Below are 25,639 nucleotides of genomic sequence, written 5' to 3'. Positions count from 1 at the left end.
GATATAGAGCTCCTAACAATGTATTCTGGTTTTGGTGAGAAGGGGAGTCTGTCTTGATGTCTAGAAACAGCTAAAGGCCTGTCTTTACAAGGCAGGAAATGAAGTTGCGTGCTGTAGGCTCAGAGCAATACTCTCCCCTACCAAGACCACTGACTTTTCAGAATCATGCCAGCAGCAGATGAAATACCACACCTTACATGCTTGTAAAAATGTTTCACTGAGGAAAGAGGGTCACATTTTTTCCATTAAAATTGAAAAAAATTCAATCTCTTTCACTTCTGAATTTGCATGGGCAGTTGCTATGTATATTCTAAACTAAAGAGCCTCTTCCTTCTATAGCACAGAGGCAGAGTAGCTTTCATGTTAGATGCCAAGTATTGGGGAAGCTGGGGATGGAGTCTGCTAAACTATAATTTTAAGCTGATACTAGAGTAGCTGCTGTTATATTTAAACCCTGTGACTGAAGAGGAAACTAACTTGGAAAGTTAACAAATTCTAATTTAATGTTGCTTGCTAAATGAAAGCTGTTTTAAATCTGCATCTGCTTCTCAAAGTTTTAGGAAGCAGAAGATCAATAATGCAAAGTAAAGATAGTTTTTTGGCTTTTTTTTTTTTCCCAAGTAATTTAAGATGTGAAAGTGCTTGGATTGAAAATCCCATCAATCTCTTGTCTCATTTAGTATAATCTTTAAGTAAAAAGTCCTGGAAGAAGTGTTCTGTAGTCATTAGGGGTTAGACTAGTGCAGTTTCCAGTTAAAATGTATTAGGTCAACTAAAGTAACACTTATTTAAGGTCTGTTCTAATTGTAGACATTGCTTCCAAACCAAATACATTTGCTATCAGGCATTTTTTGTGGCAACTACAAGCTAGTTTAAAATCATACTTTAATGTTTTCTATTTACTAAAGCTGATTTGATAAATTTGACTCTATTCTGTGTTGTAGTAGCCCTCTTTAAAAATATACATATATTGGAACATAAGTTGCAGTACTATGATGAAGTAACAGGCTCCAATATAATTATGATTACTACTGGTTAAAGTCATTGCTATCTACTTTATAATTTACAGAATTAGTTAAAAACGATTTAAGCTTCCCCCCCCAAAGGTTGCTACTGTGATACTACAGCCAAAGTTGAGCTGTTATGCATCTATTTTTTTTTTTGAGTTGTACTGATACAGGTAATTTTTATAGTTCTGTGACAAATCCAAGGATGAGGGATTTATCAAAAAATAAAAAAAAAAGCTTTTATCATATTATCATTTATGTCAGACATTAATTTGAACCCTATGCTACTGGGGAAATGCAGGGTGTCCTTTGTGAGAAGAGGCCAAGGCTGCCCTGTTCCAGACCCATGCACGACAAGCTGGCACGGCAGAGCCCCCTCAGGCAGGCTTGTGGCAGCTCAGGGATAACCCTGGAGTGGTCTGTACCTGATGGAAATAATCCACACTGAAGCAGTTCTTAAAGAACTGCAGCTCCTTGGAAGGAGGTCAGGATGGAGGAGGGAAAGCAGAGAGCACTTGTTACAGGCTCACCCCCTGCTTCCCTATCCTACCACCATGGAAGGGAGAAGTGTCAGCTTAGAGAGGGGTTGTCTTAATCCTCTACCACCCTACTCTAAAACTTATTTATTGCCACTTCAAAGTAAGCTTTGTGAAGTCATGGCTTTTTGTGTCTGTGATGGGAATTGATAACTGTTTCTTATCTTGCCCCACAAGTTCTTCCATCGATCTTCCCCCTCCTCACTAAGCAGCCAGCCAAGGTTAACCCAGCCCACCCAGGTATTGATGACATGGGGAAAGCACCACCTGCTGAAAGGCTCTCCCCTGTAGCTACCCAGACTGAAGTTGGCTTGTTTTGTGCTGTGCTAGTGCTGAGTGTCTCAGATCCACTTCCTAAGTGTACCAAAGAAAACAAAACTCTCCAGCTTCCTCAGACATTGCTTTTTAAAAGGTCCATATAATTTATTATGGAATTTGAACTTTTACTCATTAAGTTACAACAACAATGCATAACTTGACATTCTTACAACTGTACATACACAATGGAAAAGACACAAGTGCTTAATCCAAACAATGCAACTGAATTAGTTCAAGGTTACAATAAAAGACAGTTGTTTGTGAATAATTTTTGACAGACTAGCAAATTCAAATAGTTCTCTCCAAGTATATGTTTATAGTGGAAGTGGCTTCAAAGTTTTGGACTTAAGCTTTAGACTAACAAAATTATGGAAACTTACTTTGCTCTTCTGAATTAGGATATGCTCATTTTAAAATGTAGTAACATTACCATGTTTCAGATGGTGAAAAGAAGCTTCAGGTCCAGTGGAAGTATAATGGACAGTCCCAGGCAATGCACTCATCACACAAATACATGCAATTATAAAGGCATTCTATTTTAAAAACTTTCTTAAATCAAGTTTTGCAATACAGCAGGATATCTGAGGAGAGATCAGGACCCATACTGAACAAAACCAAAAGCCTTCAGCTTGATTTGTGCATATTTAAGCAATTCCAATTCTCAAATCTTCATGTATCACCTGTAAGAGAAAAGAACACATCCAGTAAAGACTAGTCTCAAACACATGTTACTATTTTTCACAGGCATTCCAGTTGAAAAAAAAAATTATGCTGACATATTCCATTTCAGGAACTGTAATTCACCATGGCCCTATTATAAAATTGCATCTCTTTAACTTACCCAGGGGAACAGTCTTGCTGTACTCTGCCCAACTACAACTGGCTTGCTGTAGAGGAAACTTGTAGGATGGGCAAAAAACCTAAATGACCATTCCCAAATCAATAGGTAATTAAAAAAAAAAAAAACAGCTTTGCATACTTGACAAAGGTGTTGCAATGGTGTTTCTCTGTACCAGTTAGAACCTGAACAGGACCAGAATTCCCAACAGGCCAGCTTTGGCAGGGACATGCGCTTCAAGCAGAAGATATGCACTTTAAGTCAGGATGAATTAAAGGCATTTCCACTGTAGGTAAACTATCCTGCAACTCCTCCAGTAGGCCTCCAAAATCTAGCCCAAATTACTGTCAACAGGCTACTGGACTATATTCACATATGCAATATGGGAGATAAGGGGCAGGGGAAAGGAGTTAGTGCTATCCTATCAATCTTATCTAGTACATGCCAAGAATCTCCTCCAAGCATTGCTTAGAGTCAAAGAAGAATCCAGTCTAGCATTCAGTAGTAAAAAAATCCAGACTTTCCAGTTAAATTGGTACTGCAAGTAATTAAAGACCATTAACATGCTTTTAGATCAGAAATGTCTACGGTTCATTTTTGCTTGCTATCAAGTCTGAAAGACAGTTTAGACAATTATTTACTACCAAGTTTTTTCCAGTTTGTTATTTGTAGACTATTACTAATAAACTAAAATTTCTGAACAAAGAGGGGCCTCCAGTTTTTCCTTTAAGACAGCAGTTCATTTTGACATGTTAATGTCTAATATTTTTTAAAAAAAAAAAATATTAAAAATCACTTCACAAAATTTCTCCCTAACAGCAACAGTAGCAATAGCAAAGCCATACCAATTAACACTAATAAAACTTATGCCACAAAAACCAGCATCCCCTAGTCCTGCTAGGGATTTTTCCCAAATGATTTATTCAGTATCACCACTGAGGGGCTTCAGACTTCACATGGGCTCTGCAATGTAGCTTTTTGTACAATACCACAGGAATGCCTCCAATAAGAAGTTTGCCTGATTACAGCAAAATCTAACAAAGGGACAGAGGTGCCCAAGGCAAGCTCCTGCATGTTTCATGAAAACTGTGAAGCTAGGAAGAGAAAAGTGATGAGGGCAGGGGGAGGCAGCAGGAACCCACAACACACACAGCTGCAGCTCCCACACCAAGCAGGACATGGCTGAAGCAGCAGAGGCAGATTATAGCTTCCCCAAATGGAAGGGGACTCAGGAGGCACCTACCCTACAAAAAGGATTCATGGAGGGGGTGAGAAAAATCACTCATTAGTTTTGACCTTCATACAAGCTTTTGACAGGTGAAGTGTTAGAAACTAGGAGTACCAGTTTGATCCAACTTAGTGGAGATCCAGGTCAGCAAAGTCTGTGCACCTGTATTTACCTATTGCAGCTTGTACCAGTTTACTCAATGTAATAAGATGAGCTGGAACAGCAGGTCCTATGCTTCTTGTTTCTAAGCTTCTCTTGCTACTGTTTTAAGCTCCCTAGATTGTCTTTTCCCTGCCCTGTACTTTCCACCCTACCTCTCTTTTTACTAATGTCAGCTTTTTGACTGAGGTCAGACTAGTGATTCGCTTCGGATGATTTTTGTCATTGTGCTTCCAAGGAGAGCAAACTGCTTGCTGGAGGCACTGCAATTCGGCCTTTTATTGTCATCACTCCTCAGCAGCACAGCTGACCTCAGAAGACCTAACTATATCAGAGATCAAATATGTGCAAACCTATCTGACTGAAACAACTCTGTTTTTCTGAATGTTTTTCTGAAACAGGTGCAGTGCCAGCATGAGAAACAGACTTCACACTCAGTTATTTTTCTAAGTCAGCACACACCAGATTTTAGTATACTTTTCAGTTTACAGGCTCCTTAGCTTTTGTTCCAGCTTTCTGCCAGATCTCAGATTTAATTCTTAAGAAAAGCTTCTGGTTTTATAGGTATTACATAAAAGCTCAAGTACTTACCACAGTTCTCCTCTCCAGAATGAATACTGTGCTGTAGGTATCAGCAAGACACAATCCACAGACTGACAACACTTCTCTTGATAACTTCTCTTTTGGTTCCTCCTTGAGCTAGAGTTTAAACCCTCTCAACATTCACTGCATCAATGTTCAGTTTTGTGTTAAAGAAGAGGGAGAAGACTTAATTTTTAATATTGAAGAGACAAGTTAAAAAGGCAGTTCTGGAAATGTTGATGAGCTTCTTTTGGAGACATAAGTGTCCCTACACATTGTCTGGTTTAGTTGCGGGTTGTTTATTTATTTGTTCAGTTTTGGAGATGGTCGGTCAGTCATATTCCATTCTCATGTGCTTCTTGTAAGATAAAGGCATCACAAAAACTTGCACCTGCTGGTGACATCAGAACTACAACCTGACAGTTTTCCAGTAAAGGTAAAAGTTATACTCCTACAGGGAAGAGGCAGATTTTTTTTTTTTTTAAAGTAGGCATTAACAAGAATTTTTTTGAAGGAAATTTAGGGTGAAACATCTGCTCTGCAAAGTAGAAGTTCTGATTATATTTACCCCTCTGTCACTTCTGGAACATTCATTTCAAAATTAAAAAAAGTTATTGCTTCTACTGAAGCTCAATATAAGTTAGAAAAAGAATTGCATATTTTCTTAAAACCATTCCAAATATACATTTTAAAAACAAAATGCACTCTAAAACAAATGTCTAGTGAAAGACACTGTTTTAAGCAATCTGTAGCAACAGCTTTACAAAAGAAAATTAAGGAATGTAGCATATTATTTGTAACATGACAATGCTAAAATCCTAAACAATTCACTTAACACTTTTAAGTAGTGTTTTAAATACACATATTTCTTTACAAAACAGTTTAGCAATTCCTTATACCACTTACAGTATATAAATATTTGAATAAGAGGTCATAATAGGAGATGCCAGGGTTTATTTACTCTCAGATGCTTCAGATTTCTTAAGTGTTTTACTATAAGGCACAATACTGCTAATCTAAAAGAAAGGAATAAAAGCTAATGGCAAACCCAGTCAAAACTCCTAATGTGGAATATCCAAGAGAATTCCAATATCTCTATGCAAAGGAAAAGAAAAAGCAAAACAAACCTAAAGTTTGTATTTCTTAAGAAATGGTTTCAATTTATACATAAAGTGGGTCAGGATGGGAACAGGAGCAAGAAGAAATTATGTAAATTCTTATAAATAGACTAATAAATATATTTTAGCCATAATTAGCCCTTTACCTCTGTTCTACTGAGTTTAAGATTGAAAGAGGTAACCAGTGTGCATATACTAAATGTCTACATGCTCAGCACGTGAAGACCACCTAGCACAACCTATTACTGCCAAATTCAGTATAAAAAGCTAGCAAGATGGAGGTTTCCTTTTCTCAGCATCCACTCCAAGCAGAACACATTACAAGACAAAGTATTTGTTACATGTTGCAACCAGCAATTTTTCCATCACAAGAAAAGGATACATAACATATCCATTAAGTTTTTTGAGTCCTTGAAGGTTAATGTCTTTTCTAAGAATATTCCTCTCCAATTACAACAGATCAGAACTTTCAGAACATTTTAATAGTCACAGCTTGTAAGTGTTCTCCATGTATACATACTGAATGTAAATAGTGCATCCTAAATATTTAACTGTTACCCATTCTAAATTATTTTCACTGCCTAGTCTTCATCTTTGTTACAGCCCTCTGGAACACAATGACATTGCAACAATGCTTACAGAAAAAAGGGTTATTGCATTTTTTTTTAGGATGAGACATCCAGAGGAAATTTTATAAAATCCTCCTGTGTACAAAATTCTTAGTTATTAGCCCTTTTGGAACACCAGCTAGAAAAGTTTGAAAGGTAAAATAATTTACATTGTTATTTTTTCTGTTCACTAGACAAAAGTCCATACTAATTAAATAAAAAATAATAGTTCTTCAACAGTCTATTCAAGATATCGTCCATGAAGCAGTTCAGTGGGAATTTCCATTAGATAGATGTTCTCCATGCCGGTTATTACTAGCATCCACATCTAGAAATCAGGAATTAAAAGAAAAATTGTTTGTTGTTTCACCATTTTAATATGCTTTATCTGTTACATTAATCCACTCTGGCAACAAACTTCATACTCATATATATCTAAGATTCTCAAGATTCTCTGGGTAATCCTTTTAAGACACTGCTTACATCTTTCTTTCCCAAGTCCAGTTATTTCCAGCTTGATAGAGTTCTTTGAAAATCTGCTTGTATTTTTTGAAGACCAGTAGTAAGTGACACCACTCAGTCCACCCTGCATTGCAGTACTAACGGCTCTCACCAGCTAGAGAAAGGCTTCTACTAATGCAATGTCTAGTGCTAAGGTTTGTCCAGTGAAACACTAAACTACTTACCAAGCAATGCTGTGGTTTCCCCAGCATCCTCTTTTAAGCTGGTACACTGCAATACAGATTCATTAGTGGAGGAAGCCGACAATTCGCTCACTTCGTTTCTGTCATCATCTTGCAAAGCAATACTCAGACTTCCGACTGAAACGCTGCCACTTATGGATTCGGGTATTGGAACTTCAAGTACATCTTCAGGGTCCCCCTTCAAAATTAAACATAATTAACTGCCACTTTTGTCTACCATCAGACATCAACATTCCTCCACGTCACCTTTTGTAACCTCACCTTATTGGAAAAAAAGAGCATTTTTTTAGCTATTACGTGTGCACTCCTGGGAATAGTTGATATTGTCAACTTTCAAGGTTACTGTATGACTGCAAAGAAAGAAAGCCAACCAAAAGCCATTTTTCCAAAGCCACCCCAAAGCCAAGAGAAGCAACAGGAAGAGTCCACCCAGTCAGCCTTTTGGATGGGTAATTTCAACACTGTAGCAACAGTATTCCTGAAGGTTAGGAGCAAGCTCAGCATATACCAAGTCCTCACTGAGGAAATCTATTGATCCTTTGAGTTTGCAGAAGTCTCCAGGTCCTGGTTTTTCCTGATAGTAGTTGACCAAGTTTTTTGTTTTTTAATAGGGTGAACAAACTTCTGCATCAAAACCAAATTCTCTCCTCCTCTATCTCCAGCCTAACTTTAAATCTGTTCCAAAAACACAAACATGCTGGCTTGTCACTTTGCAGGAATGCAACATCTGCATCACAGGCAAAGGGATCTATTTTACCTATTGCACAGCATGAGCTATACAACTGTGGATTAATTTTCAGAATGGATCAAAGTCCTATATGTACAGTTCTCTTTCTACAAATAAACAAACTATCTTCATTGCCATAGACATACTGATGTTACTTATACATAAGCAAATACATTGCAATTTAAGTGACTACTCTTTTTTGTTTACTAGAAAGTATTTTTCCCTTCCTCGAGCAACTAGCAAAGGCCCATCTTAAAATTTAAGAAATTCTAGGCTGATTCTTTCTTTAGTATCAAATCAGCATAATTTAAAATGTACTGAATTTTAATGAGCAATAGACATGCTACAATTGAACACAACACAAATGTGATACTTATGTTTGCAGGTGGGAGGGGGCATTAATGATTTTGGTTTCCAAAATTTAAATGAGTTAAATAAGCACTGAAACTACAAAATTCAGTAATGCTCTACAAAATCAGTCTGAACTGCAGTTCTTTCTCTCATAAAAAATAGTATAATGAATAACTAGAACACAAAAGTCTTCTCTTTACAAAAGCCACGTCATAGGACCTAGTGCCTTTTTTCTACTTCAAGCCTTTAAAAACGTAAAAGCACTTGGAGTATTTGTTGTCCTTAACTGAATTGAGCCTTGAGCCTCTCTGCAGAAGGTTTAGTATATTTCTGTAATAAGGCTGCACATTCCTTTCTGCAGGTTCAGAGTGCAGTGCTGAGAGAAGCTGCCTTGCTCTTTGCACTGCTTTTCTTCACATGAGTAAAAAAAAATTCAGGCAATCACTTCACAGACTAGATCGGGCAACCTGGATCAAACTGAAAACTAAGCTAGAAAAAAATTCCTGAATGGTTTCCCACATTATTAGCTTCAGTGAGACTTGAACAGTTGATGCATAAACAGAATCCATTTGCCTCATTTCATTAGAAAAATGAGCTGGGTTTCTCTATTTAATATAATCCCACTCAATCTGCTTTCCAAAAGTCATTTTAGCCAACAAGCAGAAGAGTTATTACTCCTTCTTGTTGGGCTTAGTACCAGTATCCCCTGCAACAGCACAAATTATGGGAATATAATTATTATGAAGGTTCCAGTATTTCAGTTTCCAGCCTGTATCCAAAAAGATAAGTCCTTCTGCATATAACACAAGATACATCAACCCCAAGAATTGAATGTGAACAGAAACCAAGCTGCTAATATAACAATATTAAAGTAGCAATAGCTATTCCAGATAACAATGAGTTTGCAACTGCTAGCTCAAGTCTGACTTAATACACAGAAGCATCAAAATCTGGTATAAACATATTACATAGCAAGAGTATTGTCTCCTGTGACAAAACAAAACAATTCATAACACTCTTCCACAGATCTGGTAAGTCTCTGCAATAAGAGAAAAGGTAGTCAAAACACAGACCTAGTCTATGAAAGGAAAGTCCCTGAAACCAAAAAACATCCCTATTTTCTAGAGATCTCTGTAGATAGGTAGGAGGTAAGAGAGGTACATTCTTGCCTATAGCATTTTAGTGGAACTCAAGACTATTTATCAACATTGACTGAGTAACCTACCGCATGTGTCTTCATCTCTCTTTTCTGGTGCTGTCAGAAAGAAATGAGAGCACATCATTTTCTCTACTTAACCAATTTCTGGTGAATGTCTTTAGGAAGGTTTTAAGTACCAGCTCATTTACAGGGATAAATCACGGGGCATATGTGGAACACAAACATTCTATGTAGAAAATCTATAATTTGTTCCTCTGAATCACAGTTCTCAACAACATCAAATATATATTCTAGATTTATTTAATTCAATTATATTTTTGCAGCCTGAGCAAACAGTCTCACCTCTACTTCAAATTCTTTAATATCATCAGCTGGAGATAGAAAAAAATGGTTATCAAAGGAGATTCATAAGCTGCTTGATATATTTAAGTTTTTACCCATAAAATTCCCTTATTTTTCTGGTGCTCATTCAATTACTCATTGCACCTTTGCCCAGCTTCTTGACTCTTGTCAAATAACATCAGCTCTCATTCTGACCAGTTACATAAGTCTTGCCTCCTAGACCATACTTCTACTTTGAAGATTAAAGTAGTGTGCAACATACCCAGTATCCCAGAGCTTTGATAACATCTAGTTTACACATTGGACAAGTTCGGTGGTCCAAAAGCCAAGGATCAATGCATGTTCTATGGAAGATGTGCCTAAAGAAAATAAATGCTCTTTAGAACTTATCAATGAAAGCCACATGCCCCTCCTTCAAACACTGTGCAAGTTAGCACATTAAAAATAAAACTTTCCTTCATAATCTCGACAATTAGCTGCTGCTCAATTTACTAGTACAGACATGGTTCTGGAAACCTTTTGGTTCATGCCAGTTTTCCGAAGAGGAGATGCTGATAAGCACAAAGACACCACACAGTTACCAGTTCAACAGTGTACAGTTCTAATTTAAGCAAGCTCTACTTCACCCCTACAGTTCTCCCAATTGCTCCCACCTACATATGAAGTGTTATGTGGTCTCTCAGTGCCCTTCAACATGTAATAGGCCATACAAATGGCAGCTGCAGCTCTGCCACCAGAGGTTCAGAAGAATTTATAGGAAATTCATCCCATTTCTTCAGAAAAACATGCTAAAGAGTAAAGAATAATTATGACAACTTACTTGCATGGCAGAATTCGGACAGTGTCCTTCAGTTTGTAGTTCTCAATGCACACAGCACAGTTTTCTACATCAACATCTAAACCCTAAATATGACAACACATTTAAGTGCATTACATTCATACTTCATTACAGAACAAGCTTTGTGTAACAGCTAACTTCAAAGAATGCAAAATATGTTAAATGGTAAAGCAAATAAAAAAATCTATTTCATTTAATTTGAAATTCTATCAAGAGGTGATTTGATCAAGTTATCAAATACTAAAAGCAGCCAAACCCAGATCTTCTAATTTAAATAGGCATAGCATCCTAAGTGATTCATTAAGTCTCACACATTGGCTTTGTTCATGGGAGCACAGGAATGTTTTAGCTGAAAGTAGCTATAAAATGAAAACATTTTAAAAGAGGTCAGCACAAATCAAAGTGATTTGTGATTATGAACGACCATACATTCATAATTCTGAATGTATGGTCCCAAAGTTTTCCAAGAGCAGGAAGAGATTTTTTTGAAGTTGAATACTGCAACTCTTCTTCACCTTTTTCTTTTTTTCTACCACATCCTAGCAGATATTCCCCTTCATAGCCAGAAGAGAACACAAGCATGCAATTTGAGTTTAAAACTTTTCTCCAAGTTCACACTAGACAGAATATCATTTCCCCACTTCTATTTTTATCTAATGGTTAAATATCTTTTCTAACAGGTTTTAATGTCTTCTTGAAGTCATGCTTAAAGTTGCAGTGCAAATATGATGGATAGCTCAAAATACAATAAAAATAATCCAACAATAATTGGGCTGTATAAAATCTAAGTATTAGAAGAAAAGACAGTGGGAAACTTCTCTGCTTTCATCCCCAAAAACACAGTATTTTTGATTTACAACTTACTGAAGAGCTTCAGTTTCAATACAAACATTCAAACTAATTAGTTCTGCAAGGAAACTTTCAAGTTCAAGGCCAGTATTTCCCTTCTTTGCATGCTATCAATTTACAGAATTAATGCCTTAAATTCCCAAGTAAATCACATTGACTGGTTTTTTTTACGTAAGCAAAATTAAGACAAGTGTTTATTCTATAACAAGTTATTTTTTACTCTGTACAAGAGGCAAAATCCAAGCACACCATATGTACATACTCAAATGAGTGTCTATTTTACAATAATCCTGTAAGCTTCTCAGGAAAAATCTACATAATAGCAAATACACTTTTAATATATGACCTATTTTTAGTTAAAAATCTCAACCTCAAGTGGGGGATAATGAAAGACTATACTGTGTCGTAACAAAATAAATACACTCTTTTTAAATGGCTGAAATATTTAAAGAAAAAATGTACATTTACATAGTAGACAGGACAAATGTCCAGAAAAATTTATATTAGTTCATGAAAATACCTCTGCATCAGTAGGTTACATAAATTTTCTGATAGCAGGTTGATTCAAATCACATTAATGAGATTTACCACAGAGAAAAGCTATTTTAATGGAGAGATTCTAACCATATCTCATTTTACTCTTCTTAATGAACATGGCAATCATAGGAATAACCAGCATACTGTCAAACAACAAATTTCCCTATTTTATTTACTTTAGAGTCAAGGGTCTCTATTGGAAGGAACTCCCTGTATACTGCAAAAATCACACAATACAAAATCTATATGGAGGATTTTACTGAACATCTATTTTAAAAGCTGATAAAATCTTCTGTGGCGTTTTTAACATAGACTTAAACATGAGACCCTTCCATGTCCCTTTCTTCCTATGCTGACATTATGCTCTGACAGTGCTTTACACTATCTAAAGTTTGGGCTCAATTCCTTCTTTCTTGAACTCTGATGTCACCATGGTATGTATGACTATCCCTCTGTTCACAACTTCAAATATATGCTAAGCTCCATCAAAAAGTAATCTAAAGGTAAGAAATATTCATAGAACACTATTTAAGCATGCTGAAAGCATAGAAGGAAAAGGCAAGTAAGTTCAAAGACACTTTTGGGATTTTTTTAAGATTCAAAACTGATTTACTAAATGAAGGACATATTCTCTGTAGCACGTGACCTGAGCAGAATTGTTTCTGCTGGACCACAGCTTTTAAAGTTTTTACATATCAATGTCTGCTCTCATTTCAATTTTATTAACAGACTTAAAAATAACTTAATCTCTGTTTTTCATCTCCAAGTAAATCAGTTCTTAAATAAAAACTCATCAAGACAAGGGTTGGGGGGGAAAAATGCCTATGTAGCAGCCGAAATTTAGTCAGAAGTTAATTTTGCATCTAGGATCAGCACTCCCAAAACTTCAACTAAAATATTTTCTTTCAAAATGTTGGCTTTTTCTACTTCAGTTATTCTAATACAGCTGAGTTTAGGCTGTATGTTGTCAAAGCCAACTTCCTGAAAGGTGCTTTAATTTTTACATTAGCTTTATTTCATAACATAGAAATTTACTTTAAAATCTTTATGCTTCAGGTTAAGCCTACACAGCTCCTTAATGTATTATATGTCAAAACATTAAACAAGTGTTTTATTTTTCAAAGGTTTTTATATTTTTAAGGCCTTCTGATCAGTAAGAAGATGAATGTTCTTTTATGAAAACAGAACATTACATCAGCTGTAAGAACTGTGCAGAAGTATTTTGCAATCCATTTGTTGATGTTTTCAAGTGCTGAAAAGATAGCAATGTTTCCTCATCTTTACAATACCAGCCCCCTATACATTCTGTGTAACCAGATATTTGCAACAAAGTAGCCTTAATTTCATAAGTAGCTCAAATTTGACTCTTTAATTTTAAATTCTTCCTTTTAAACAAAGACCATAACATAAGCCTAAAACTGTGTCACACTGCAATAATGTAGTGGTAATTTTAGTTTAAATTCTTTGAAGATTTTACAACCATTTTTAAAACGTACAGCAATAACCAGAGACACTGAATTAATTACCTTTTCTCCACGTTTCACTGTATGCAGCTGAAGCTGGCTGATAGCTCTCTTGGTTTCTTTCCTATGTCCCTTGAAATAAGATTTTAAGTGTTAGTATAGACAGTAGTTTCAGGAATACATTTCAAAGTTTTTTAATACTTTCCTTGTGGATTACTAAGTCATCTGAATGTGTCTAAAAAACGTAACTCGATCTCTGGGCAATGAATTTGCTTGTAAAGTATTTGCAGCCAGCAGATGTTCAGTGAGTTGTGTGCTCCTGAGGCTGTGTAAGTGCCCTGCTCGCAGGAGGCCCAGCCTTGCAGGGGCGAGCCCAGCACACGGCAGCCGCAGTCCCACATCCTGACTGCTGGCATTAAGGCCCTTCCCACACAGGAAAGCTGAAACCCATGTAGGCTTTAGAGGCAAGCAGAGCTGTAGCAACAGCCATATAACCAGACCTTCCAGTTAGGCGAGCCCATGAGCAAGCACACCATACGTTTTGCACCAGCCTAGGAGAAGGTGGAATCCTGCCAGGCAGCCTACTGCTGGCCACCAGGTCAAAAAGCTGCTTGTAGCTATTAATACTTCCCCTCAGTTAAACACTGTCTCCTGCACTGGACAAAGCTTTGCACTGAAAGAACACATTATGCAAAGGAGATGACAAAAAAGGCTTTACAGACAAGATGCACCATACTAGACTTCTATGCAGCATAATTATGCTTAGAGGGGAAGCGAGAAAAGAAAGCAGTACTGTAGTCCAAGACAAAGTACTAGCTACTGCAAGAAACTGAGAAACTAAACACTCCCAGATGACAGATGCTGACCTGTCTAGCAGCAACCCTCAGTAAAGAAATACCATAATGGAATAAAAAAACCCCAAACCCATAATGGCAGCTTTTCTCTGTAATAATTGTGATGACATATATAATTTTACAAATGGATAGTACTGAAAACTGTGAGTTTTTACTTTTTATTGTGTTAAAGATAAGTAATCTGAAATGTCTCCCAGAAATGAACAAAACCAGCAGCAGAAGCCTATTCCACCTTCTCCACGTTTTCTGCACAGTCCTGTTTTCATCTTTCGTAGTAAGGGGATCTATAGTTTTACTGCTAAACTGATATTAGAATAAATCTTAAATTACTCATCTTCATTTAGCAGTTACATTGAAGCTTGCATTAAAGCATAACATATTTAACTCACAAGTTTTAATTTTAATTGAGTCTGTAAGCCAAGCAAAACAAGATTTTGTTCAGAAAGTGGCTTTTTGTTTCCAAAATTTCTTTAAGACTCTTAATAATACATCCCAAATAATATTGTCAAAACATTTTCCAACCTTGCATCATTTTTAAAGAAAGAATTGGTAAAATGGCATAACCTTCTAATCCTAGACAGTTTCATTTATTTAAGAAGCATTTGGATGACAAGCACTGGCAAAATCTACTGACACTTGGATGACAATTGCAAAATCCTATTAAGAGTCTGTGGCATGTATTTCTAAGAAACATCACATTCACATCCCTAAAACTCAAGTACATGATACAATGCTTCATGAAACATGTGAACTTTCCACTGTGTGAACTATCTAAAAGGCAACAGGAAGAAGCAACTTTCTTCACCAAACTGTTACAACACAGAAATACAACCCTTTTCCTATAAATACTTCTCAAAAATTTTTTTTCCCAAAAGCATTTTCAGAAAGTAAATGCTAAGATTTAAAGCTTCGTAAAAAAGACTCTAGGAAACCAAATCTTCAGGGAGACCACAAGCTTAACCAATACCGAAGTCCTGTGTGTTATACTCAGTTACTGAAAATTAAGTATTTTCCTAGAAGAGTCCTGTAAGTCCTAAACAGAGTTCAGACTTGGAAAGCAACCAAAAATTTCTTCCCTCCTCCCCCAAAACTAGAATCTACATCATCAAGGCAAAGGTAGGCGAAGTCCACATGCTAATATTTTTTTCTGAACTGAGAATAAAAAAATAAAAAATAAAAAAAAAATAAAATAAGAACCTGAAAATGGTAGAGCTGCTGATGATCATGGAAGAAACATAACCTATCTGCAGTAGCTGAAAAGCAGAGGTAACTTCCATTCTAAGGTATTTTCAAAACTCAGATGGACTTACATCCTCAACAACTCCATATAAGTTGCTCTCTTGATTGCAGGAGTCCAGAGGTCCCTTCCAGCCTAAACTGTTCTATGATGAAGTACTTTCCTCAGGGGAAAAAAGTAAAGCTGACTTTTTTTTTCTTTTAAGTACAGAAATGTTAAAAGGGCAAATAAGGAGCAAAATTACTCCTTCCAAATCTCCTCAGTACTCTCACTGTTCTCAGTACCTGAAATAGCCCAAGAGAGCTGAATCTCACCACACATGCACCTTAATGTCTGCTGTAATTCTACAGTGGACCTGTAGAATTACAAGTAGCAAAAGTAGTTTTTATAAGGCTTTAGAACTAAAAATTCTGCCCTGAAGAACTTTTGGTTTTTATAAGAAAATAAAAAACCCCCAAACATACCATGGTCACTTCCCATTAAGAAAGTCTGTTTAGTGAAGTTAACACTTTCAAAATGAAAATTACTGAAGAACTAAAATAACTTTTCATGTCAAAAGGAAGGAAGTTTAGTTAGGTGACAGATCACATAAGAAGCTGCCCTTACTTTGTTGTTGACAAGTGGCTAAATGTATTTCTCATTACTTCATATGAGGATCTAATAATTATAACTAGTCAAACCTGCGATGCCAATTAGCATAGTGCTTATTAGCCTCACTGACTGTTGCTGAGCAGCATTCACAGTTAGCAAAATAGGAAGAAGGCACAGATCTTCAAGAATGCTTCAATAAACAATCAAAGTTAGGCAACTGATTTGACATGAGAAGGAGGTAAGTACTCTTAAGTGCCATTAGCTCCATTTACCTGGTTTCCAAACTGTGATCCCGTATACAGGAAACGCTGTATATAGTAAAATATGAGCCAAGCAAGCGATATAATCATCATGGTGATGAAGGCGATGGCTACAAACACAACTGATTGACCACTAATGTATTCTTGCACATGTCGTGTGCCAACAACAATACTCATTGTTACTGGAATCCCTCTTCGTACTGGCTCCAATATCTCTATTCCTTTTGGGTAGCCAACCATTATCACCACTGTATTTCCTGTTCCTGTTGGAGGGAATAAAAAAAGAAAAAAGTCAGTAGTCACAGTAAAAATGTAGGTCATTCTTGCTTGAGGGTAATTTGGCCTCTTCAGTTAAGATCAGCAAGCAAAGTTACAGGAAAGCCTCCAGTACTTTTTTTCAGGCATAACAGAATTGATAGAAAGTAAAGAATTCTTTATTTACTTTCAAAAACTCTCAAACATGAGATCAAGTTCAACAGACACACCTTTACTGTTCTAGGCCTATAGTCATCATTCCACAGCGAGGTAAGATGTGGATCCATGCAAAAAAGCCAGACAAGTCATACACAACTCATGTCAAAGAAGTTTAAGTTCTAGCTTGTAGCTGGGTCTTTTGTTTGTCAGCATGGGAATTTTAGTTACAGATGGAGACAGTATGTGAACATCAAAGAAAGACACTTCAATTTACTTTGAATGTGAATCTATAGTCCAATTACACTGGATATATAAACAAAGGAGAAAAAGATTCAGATATTTAATAACTAAATAATTATTTTAAACATTAAAATACTTACAGGTTCTTCACTACTAAATATTCAAAATGTAATGAGATTTCATGACAAGGGCTTGTCAAGAAATACTTTGTGACTCTTTTGGGAGCAGTGAACAAAAGGATTTTTCTAATATATTAGAAGTCTAGAGGTCTCAATCCATATGAAAGAAACCTAATTAAAAAAAAAACCCGAAACCTTTAGGCAACATATTGCCACCAAAACCAGTAAGATACTATCAAGACCAGCTAGCAATTTCCAAAGACCTCTGTGACTAGTGTTTTGCTCCATTTTTTTTCTGGAAGACTATCCAGTATTCTCAGAAATACCTAAGCCAAGTATTACAAAATAAATTACAAACAAATGTACCTATTAAAAATATTGCATTTTCACTGTTCTATGCTATTTCTATTTGAATAGTTCTTACTTTGTGTGTACCAACACTGCTGCCACCTTGGTAAGTCACAGCTTCATCGTTTACTTTGCTCTCCTACCTCTGAGAAAAAGTGAAACTAGCCTTGATTCAGAGAGGAAGGAAGGAAAAGAGAGGGGTTTTCCTAGCTGAAAATCTAAAGATATAATGTTACAGCTACTTTTCTTAGATTCACAAAAGACTACCTACCTACCACAAGACCTCCCCCAGAAGGCTTAAAGCCTTTTTTTCCTTCTGGCTGTGTAAGATTCCTTATGGGGAAGCAATGTCAGAAGAAATTGCTTTCTTATTTATAATATCACATCAAATGGGGATTTTCAAAATTCAAAGCTGTATTCTGGCCTCAGCCACCTCTACATCCTAAGACAGAGTTATTTGCCTGAACTATTTAAACCGAATTCCTTTAGTTGAGACAATTTTGGCTGTGACAGCTTTTCAATCCGGCCACTCTGCTACCAAGCCAAGGGGAATTTGCAGAAGTTTCACTTTTGTACACAGAACTCCTCCCTCCATAAGGCACAGGTAGTTTACTCTGGATGAAACTAAAGGTTCCAGGCATTAGCTGAATAAATCTCCCTTCTCAACTTCACCTTAACACAACCATCCTACCTCTGGTCACCTACTCAAAGAACCATTACACCTGTATTGCCAGATCCAAACCCAGAAAAAAAGCGTGTTTTCCTAAAAGGGTTACACTAACTTGTGCCTCCCTTCAGGCACCCCACCATGCTCATAAGGAACAGCCATCCCACCTATGTTGCCTTGCTTGGTGGGTGTTTGGAGACACAAAGCAGTGAAGCTGAAAACAGACAACAAGCATCCAGGCTCCACTAATTAGCTCTGCTCACCAACAATGTGTTGATCTACATGATACACCAAGTCCAAGCATACTATAAATTGGTTAATTAATATGTTCTTCTCTCTGAAACAACACAAAAGCACTACCAGAGAGCCTCATAAAACTCAGAGAAGAGTGTTAAACACTCTCTGCTCTCGGACCCTGCACAACTCTACAGAGAGTTAGCAAGAAAAAGATATAGTAAGAAAAAGAAAGTAGGAATTTATCTTACATAGCTAAAAACTGCTATCCCCATACCTAAATCAGGAATTAGGTCCTGTGTCCTTAATCAGTTGTAAGAGTTACAAATAACAAGAGGAGTGCCTAAGGATGGCCAGGGAATGGTACAAATGTGTTGGAAAGATTTATGTGGTTTCATCCAAGCTTAAGGAAGAAAAGGAAGTTTCAAGATTAGAGGCCGCCTGGATTATTCAATCAGTAAATTTCCACCTCGGTCCTGAAATCTTAAATCAATTTAATCCTGCTATCTGATTCTCTGCACTATTTCTAATAATGAAGTATTTAAAAACCCCCATAACAGTAAGTACTGTCCTTCTCTGCTTTGTCACCAACATGCCCAACTATCAGACAGTTATTTCCTTGAAATTAGGCTGCTAGACAGTGTGACACCTTCCACTTTTAGAAATAACATAAGCATACCATATGTATGTTTTAAATAAATACACATTAAAAACATTTTAACAGTTTTAAAGATTTTGCAATGAACTTCCCATAAAAAATACAGACAACTAAACAGTGTGGCCTTGAAGGTCATGAGACAGAAGGGGGAGAAGAGAAGAATAATTGCAATCCATGATTACAAAAGGAACAAGAGCAGTCTCAGAGAAGCAGTTGCCCTGAGCAGCCTGTAACACTAAGAGTTTTAACTCATTCCTTGCTAATTTTAGCCTGCTGTTCTGAAACTCATTATTCAAAGACTGAAATGATGATGAGTCATTCCATCAGCTTTTTCAACTGCCACACAACTCAGACACCTCAAATCACATTTATAAAGAAAACTCCGAGTGTCACATATATGCATCTACTGAAAGCATGTTGTATTGGCTTTGCCTTTCTATAACCTTCTAGTTTTACAATAAATAATCACATTTTTACTCTGCTAGAGTGAAAAAAAAAAATTCTAGGTTTGATTGGTGTTTCAGTGAAATCTGGTCCACTTAAAATTAGGTCTGTGCTTTTTAATGTTATCAGGGCTGGCAGATCCTTAGGATACTGGCAAAAAAGGGCAAACTTGGAACTCTGAAAACGAAGGTATGTTTCCTGCCAATGCAGATAGTTTTACAGCTACCAGTATTTTCTTGCAAAAGGAAATCAGCACTCTACTGATGAGGAAAAAGTAGGACAGGTACCGATCTTGGCTCCAGGCACAGCAAACTACAACATTTATTCCCATTCATGCTTAGAGATGAAGAAGATATTTTTCTGTCAACCGGAAACTGATCACAGACACACTCTAGTTTTTGTCTTCCTGAGAAATGTCAGAAAGCTCCTAGAGTTCAACCATCATCATAAAAATGTTTAAGGTCAGTCAATTGGTTTATTTAAACATAGGCACCCTACCAATATTGCCACAACTAACAGGAAATATTCTTTTTAGCTCCTGTTCCAAACAAATGTTAACAGTACGCTAACAATCCCATAACAAGCTTTGTCTTAACCGTCTACCTCAACCTCATCTCACCTAATCCCTGGTGCATGTTGTATTTTCATCTGCCTCAAGGAGAATATATAACCACTGGTACACATACTCTCTCCACCTGAGTTCCAATACATATGCACTTTTATCCATAAGGCAGATAAATGCAGTTACTCCTGCTTCTTCAGAGCAGCATTACCAGCTCAACATCATACAGTCATGTCTTACTTAAGCAAGACACTGTCCTGTCAGCAGTTACAGTACCAGAAACTTTCAGTAGAAAACAACAGTAATACAGAAATTATGCACCATTTGAGAATCCTGAGTAGTACTGCAAGCAATGTAGCAAAGAGCTGAACTATATGCCAAAATAACTATAACTCTTCTGCTTTGGAGATTGCAAGAACTTATAGAATCATGAGCACAAAGTAATTTGCATCTGTTTTGTTCAATACACGTGCATTAAAAAAATATGACAATGGAGGAAAGAACAAGTTGGATGTATGTTGGCAAATCAAAGACCATTTTCATTATGCAGCCAAAGTCATACACTCAAATTAAGTCCCAAGCTTCCCTTAAATCCACAAGCCATGAATTAAAGCCCTAATCCAGACCTACCTCAAACTATTACAGTCACTGCCTCTCAGCTCTGCATGTCAAGCACAACCGCATTTCATTCCATAGTCTACAACAAGACAACTTATGCTCTGATCAGGATCACCAAATCCTAGCTTGAGGGGGGGGGGTGGTTACAGAGATGGTTGGGTGCCCAGCATAAAGTATATAACAGGAAATCTTTAGAACCAGAAGACCCTGTTTTCTTTCTACTGCAATGTACCTCTGCCTCCCGATAACTTCTGAACCAGAATTGAGCCTCTGACTCTCCTTAGTCTGGTCTGCACAACACTCTAGACTTTGCCTCTCCAGATTCTTCTCCAACCCACTCCCACCTAATATTTACATGCAATATTCATTCTGGTTTTGGAAAGTAATTTGAGGCTTCTGTATTGTATTAAGTTCACCATCACCACCAAAAAAGAACAGAGTTAGGACTGCCTGCCAAGTCTGTAAAACTGAAGCCTGAATTTATGTCGTTCAGACTGAGTAAATGAAGTACAGCTCCCCAAGTCATTTGGGTAAAGAGAGTTTTCCAATGGAAAAATCTTCTCAGTCACACATGAAGCTGTGTCACTACTGCTTTCCTTGAGAAGTCATCCAGCATTTTGAACAATGTAATTTGGACAGAGAGCAAAGGCTTGAAATGAGACGTATCAGTAGAGCCACATTTGCAGAACCTTCTTTTGGAAGAGGGGACAGGATTTCAAGGCTACACACTGAAATTCTTGACTCTCTCGCTCCAAAACTTTAGTTAAAATCCCTATTCACTGCACTCATGAAGCTTACAAGTTGAAAAATACATATTATTTAGAACATTCGTCCTTTTTTAAATGCTTTGACACCAGCTATAACAAATAATTGCTTCAACTAATCAAGAACTTCTCTTTTTACTTAGACTTAAACATACCTTAAAAACACCAAAAGACCACAAACAAAAATAGCACACATGTATCACATACATCCCAGAAAATTAAAGGGCTAGGTTTTCCAACAGGAGAATGAAAAGATGGCACTGAGATCACAGAAGCTATCACCTTCACAAAATTTGGGCATCTTCACCAGCCATAACCACTGCTCCATCTCACATCATTTTCAGTGCCACTAATTGCAAACGCATTAAGCGGATTTTACTTATGCATATAACTCCACTCCTTAGTTACTGCACTGCAGATTTCCCAGAGTATTTATCCTCAGCACTCCTCCCAGAGGGAAACCTTGCTTCCTTATGTGCCAGTTCACAAATCCCTCCACAGAAATGAAAATGTAGATCCTTTAAACTATAGCTTTCCCTCCCATATTCTTCCTTGCCAGTCTTCCATTGACCTTTCTATCATGTCCCTTCAAAAAGCCCAAGATTTAAAACACTAACAATACCTCTTCCCTTTATTCCCAAAGTGCACTGAAACATCTGAACATTTACATGTCTGAAAGTGTCAACCGAGAAGCAAACATTTATGACTACATCAGCGCTTGTAATTATATTGTGATATATTATTATAATTCCATTCAAACAATTGTAAGGTCAAACTTGCATTTATGTAGTCGGTATAAATACAAATGTATTACTGTATATATGCACTAAATCACAGTCTCTACATTGGTGGAACTTTTGTCAGCAACATTCTGCCAGTTCAAGGAAAAAAAACCCAACAAGCAGTCAGAGAGCACTTCTCTTTAGGCCACTGGCAGATATAACTATACTAGTGAAGTCCAAAACTGAGTATTAAGCCCAAAAAGGTCTTCTATAGCACAAAGATGACAGCAGAAAAGAGATTTTTTTTTTAAAAATATGTAAAATAAGCAAGATGAGAGAAGTAGAATAAGAATCAAAAGAGCAAATAATACTTATGAGAGGTTACAATGGGTAATGGAGAAGAATGTGGAAAAAAAACTGTAGTGATTGGCCAATACAGGGTGAAAGCAAGAAAAAAACTATTTCAGATGAAAGCAGTATTTCACAACAAAGTATCTTAATCACTACCTAGGATCAAAACCAAAGGTTCATTTTATCTAGCATCTCACCTCCGCTTTCACAGTGAACTAAGAATACGAAATGGGCCAGGCTGATCTCAAGCAAGCAGCAGGCTAGGAACAGTAATCATGATTCCAATCCCTCAATTGGTGCCACTGGGCATTCCAAGAGGAGAGATGAATTTTCCAAGAGATAAATAACATGCACAATAGAGCAACAGCTCCCTAGCTAAGACTTTCAGCTCACTACACTAAGGAAATGAGTTTGTTTCCTTTAGAAACACATTATGGTTTTACTTCATCCAAGTCCCTGGTCCTTTCCCTCCTCACAATCAGAAATGAGAGCCCAGGCACTAATAAACTCGTAGCAAAACCATGTGAAGCACACATCTACAGAATTTTTTACTTAGTTTGCCTTATCTTCACATCCTCCTCTGAGGACCTTCCAGTTTCTCAAAAATCTACAAAAACAAACAGATTTTACTGCCAAGTTTTGAAGTGTTTTTTGCCTCTTTGATTTAAACATTTAGTACTGTCATAACCATAAAAATTCACCAAGTCTTTTGTGTCATAGCTCAAGCGGGGACTGTGGTGACAGAACTCTTCTGCAGGCTACACAGGAGCAGCAGTACGCTGAGACAAGCCAACATCCTTCTCCAGGATTCAGTTTTCTTACTGCATTTGCAAGCGTTTAAGGATTACCTGATGGTTACACCTCTCTCTCAACAGACCTGCGCAGGAGAGGACGATGAAGCTATTACAACAAAGCCTGTACCAAAAGCTATCTTCAAATAGCTACAGCTGTACGTTCAAAAGCACCTAAAGGCATCTTCGAGATACCTGGTGCGTTTCCACACGGCTTGCAGAAAGCGGCCTACCTGTGACCGCTGTAGCCATTCTGCCAGAGGGTACCAGGCAAAAAGGTGTCCCTAAAGGAAATCCTAGCCTCCCATCCCAGCCTGCCACATGGCTGCCGGTCCCCATAGCTGTGCCACATTTCCTACCTGACGCCCGGCCCCTAACTTGGGAGACAGAAGACGGTCCCGGCTTTTGCCCTAGCGTGGCTTACAGGAAGAGAAAACAAAATCCCGGTTTCTGTACCATTTTTACAGGAATTTCTGCCTCCCCCCATCCCCATTCCTCACCGCGCAGAGCCGCATCCCCGATGCGGGCCGGCGTTAGACAAAGTCATCCCCCGAAAGCATCCCCCCGACCCCTCGGCGAGCGCGGGGAGCTCACCCACGTGGGACATGGAGACGGTGCTGTTGCCGAAGCGGGCCTCGTTGTAGATGACCACAGCGGCCGCCCGCTTCCGCGCCGCGTTAGTGACCTTGTCCTTGAAGGTGCAGCCGCCGCGGGCCACCAGGGCGATCCAGGTCGGTGGGTCGCCCTCGGGGGACCCGCGGCCACCGGGAGGCAGCGGCACGTCGTAGTCGGTGTCGGCGGCGCAGCCCTCCATGTGGCGGGGCGAGGCGCCGCGGGGAATGCCCACATGGCCCTCAGCGCTCTCCTTGGGCGAGCTGTCCCCGTAGCGGCCGCTCTCCGTGTTGCCGCTCACCGTGCGGTTACTGAGCGGCTCCACGTAGGCCGTGCTCACCCACGCCGTGTACCACTCCAGAGCCCGGGCGCCCGCGCACGGCGGCGGCGGCGCCCCCAGCGCCACCAGCGCCGCCGCCACCAGCGCCAGCCGGGCGCGACGCACCATGGCCCGGCCGCCCCCGCCGCAGTCAGGAGAAGGGTGCGGAGGTTGCTCGGCCGCCACCACCGCCGGCGCGCTCTGCCCCGCGGCCGCTCCGCGCCGCGCAGGTACCCGCGGTGCCGCCCGGGGCGGAGCCCGCCCGCCGCGGCTGAGGGCGAGCAGGGGGCCGGGCCGGGCCGCCCCGCCCCACGGCATGCCGGGAGAGGGGGGGCCGGCGCACAAGGTAGGCGGGCGGGGCGAATGGCGGCGCTGGGCTGTTCTGGTGTCTGTGCGGAACGGGGCGCGGTAGCTGCAGGGCCTCAAAATCAGTTCGGTTGGAAAAGATCTCCGAGATCATTGAATCCAAGGTGTGATCAAACACCGCCATGTCATCTAGAGCATGGCACTCAGTCCCACGTCTAGTCTTTCCTTAAACACTCCTAGACCCGGTGACTCTGCCGCCTTACTGGGCAGCTCATTTCAACGTCTTAGGCCCTTTTTGTGAAGAAATTCCTCCTAGTATCCAACCTGAGCCCACCCTGGCGCAGCTTGAGGCTGTGTCATCCTGTCGCTGTTTGCCTGGGAGAAGAGGCCGACCTTCACCTGGCTATAACCTCCCTTCAGGTGGTTGTAGAGTGGAAAGGTCTGCCCTGAGCCTCCTTTTCTCCAGGCTAAACAAACACAGCTCCCTCAGCCGCCTCTCACAGGACTTGAGCTCCATCCCCTTCACCAGCTCCACTGCCCTTCTCTGGACTGATTCCAGCACCTGCATGTCCTTGAAACGAGGGGCCCAGAACTGGACACAGCACTCAAGGTGTGGGGTCACCAGTGCCGTGTACAAGAGAATTACTTCCCTAGTCCTGCCGGCCACTCTTATTTCTAATTCAGGCCGGGATGCCATTGTCCCCGCTCTGCTGGGGCTGTTTAAGGAGCACAGCTCAGCTCCGGCCACCCCCACGCAACTGATGCCCATGGGGATTCAACCTGAAGCGCCTCCTGCACAGAGCGGCCACTGCCCCTGCCTGACCCCCGCCTTCCCCAACGAGCCCCCAGCGGGCCCTCGGGGGCTGCTCGGCCTTGGGCCCTGCCATGGGGGCGGTCACCAGCCTGTACCGCAGCCCCGGCAGTGACACACTCCTCAAATTAAATGAGTCACCACCGCACCCTCCCGGGCACACCTCGCCTTCATTCGAGGGTGCGGCATGGTTCCCTGAGGAGTGGAGAGAGGCTGGAGCACCACCAGAAGCAAGGCAAAGAACAGAACACGCAGGGGAAAGGGAACGGAGCTACACGCGGTCAGATACACGCGGTGCCTGTGCTGTTGTGCTGAGGGGAGCTCATTCCTGAAGGATGAAAAATGGTGACAGG

At 39.3% G+C, this 25,639-nt stretch overlaps 1 protein-coding gene and 1 non-coding gene across 2 annotated transcripts; both read right to left on the bottom strand.

The window, feature by feature from the left end:
* Positions 1–1,941: 1,941 nt before the first annotated feature.
* On the bottom strand, positions 1,942–24,352 carry RNF149 (ring finger protein 149). The gene is made up of 8 exons (XM_015632298.3): positions 23,833–24,352; positions 16,319–16,569; positions 13,428–13,496; positions 10,498–10,580; positions 9,940–10,036; positions 7,081–7,276; positions 4,678–6,722; positions 1,942–2,541 (listed from the first exon to the last, which is right to left on the bottom strand). Exons 1-7 carry the CDS (start codon positions 24,296–24,298, stop codon positions 6,664–6,666), a joined length of 1,221 nt encoding a protein of 406 aa, XP_015487784.1. The 5' UTR covers positions 24,299–24,352; the 3' UTR covers positions 1,942–2,541; positions 4,678–6,663.
* Positions 4,270–4,385, bottom strand: LOC117245361. The gene has a single exon (XR_004499994.1). It is a non-coding gene; the product is annotated as a small nucleolar RNA SNORD89 (small nucleolar RNA).
* Positions 24,353–25,639: the final 1,287 nt, after the last annotated feature.

This window comes from Parus major, chromosome 1 (assembly GCF_001522545.3).
Source record: "Parus major isolate Abel chromosome 1, Parus_major1.1, whole genome shotgun sequence".
NCBI classification, from domain to species: Eukaryota; Metazoa; Chordata; class Aves; order Passeriformes; family Paridae; genus Parus; species Parus major.
Note: the sequence above shows the minus strand (reverse complement) of the source record. Positions and strands in the feature narration are given on the sequence as shown.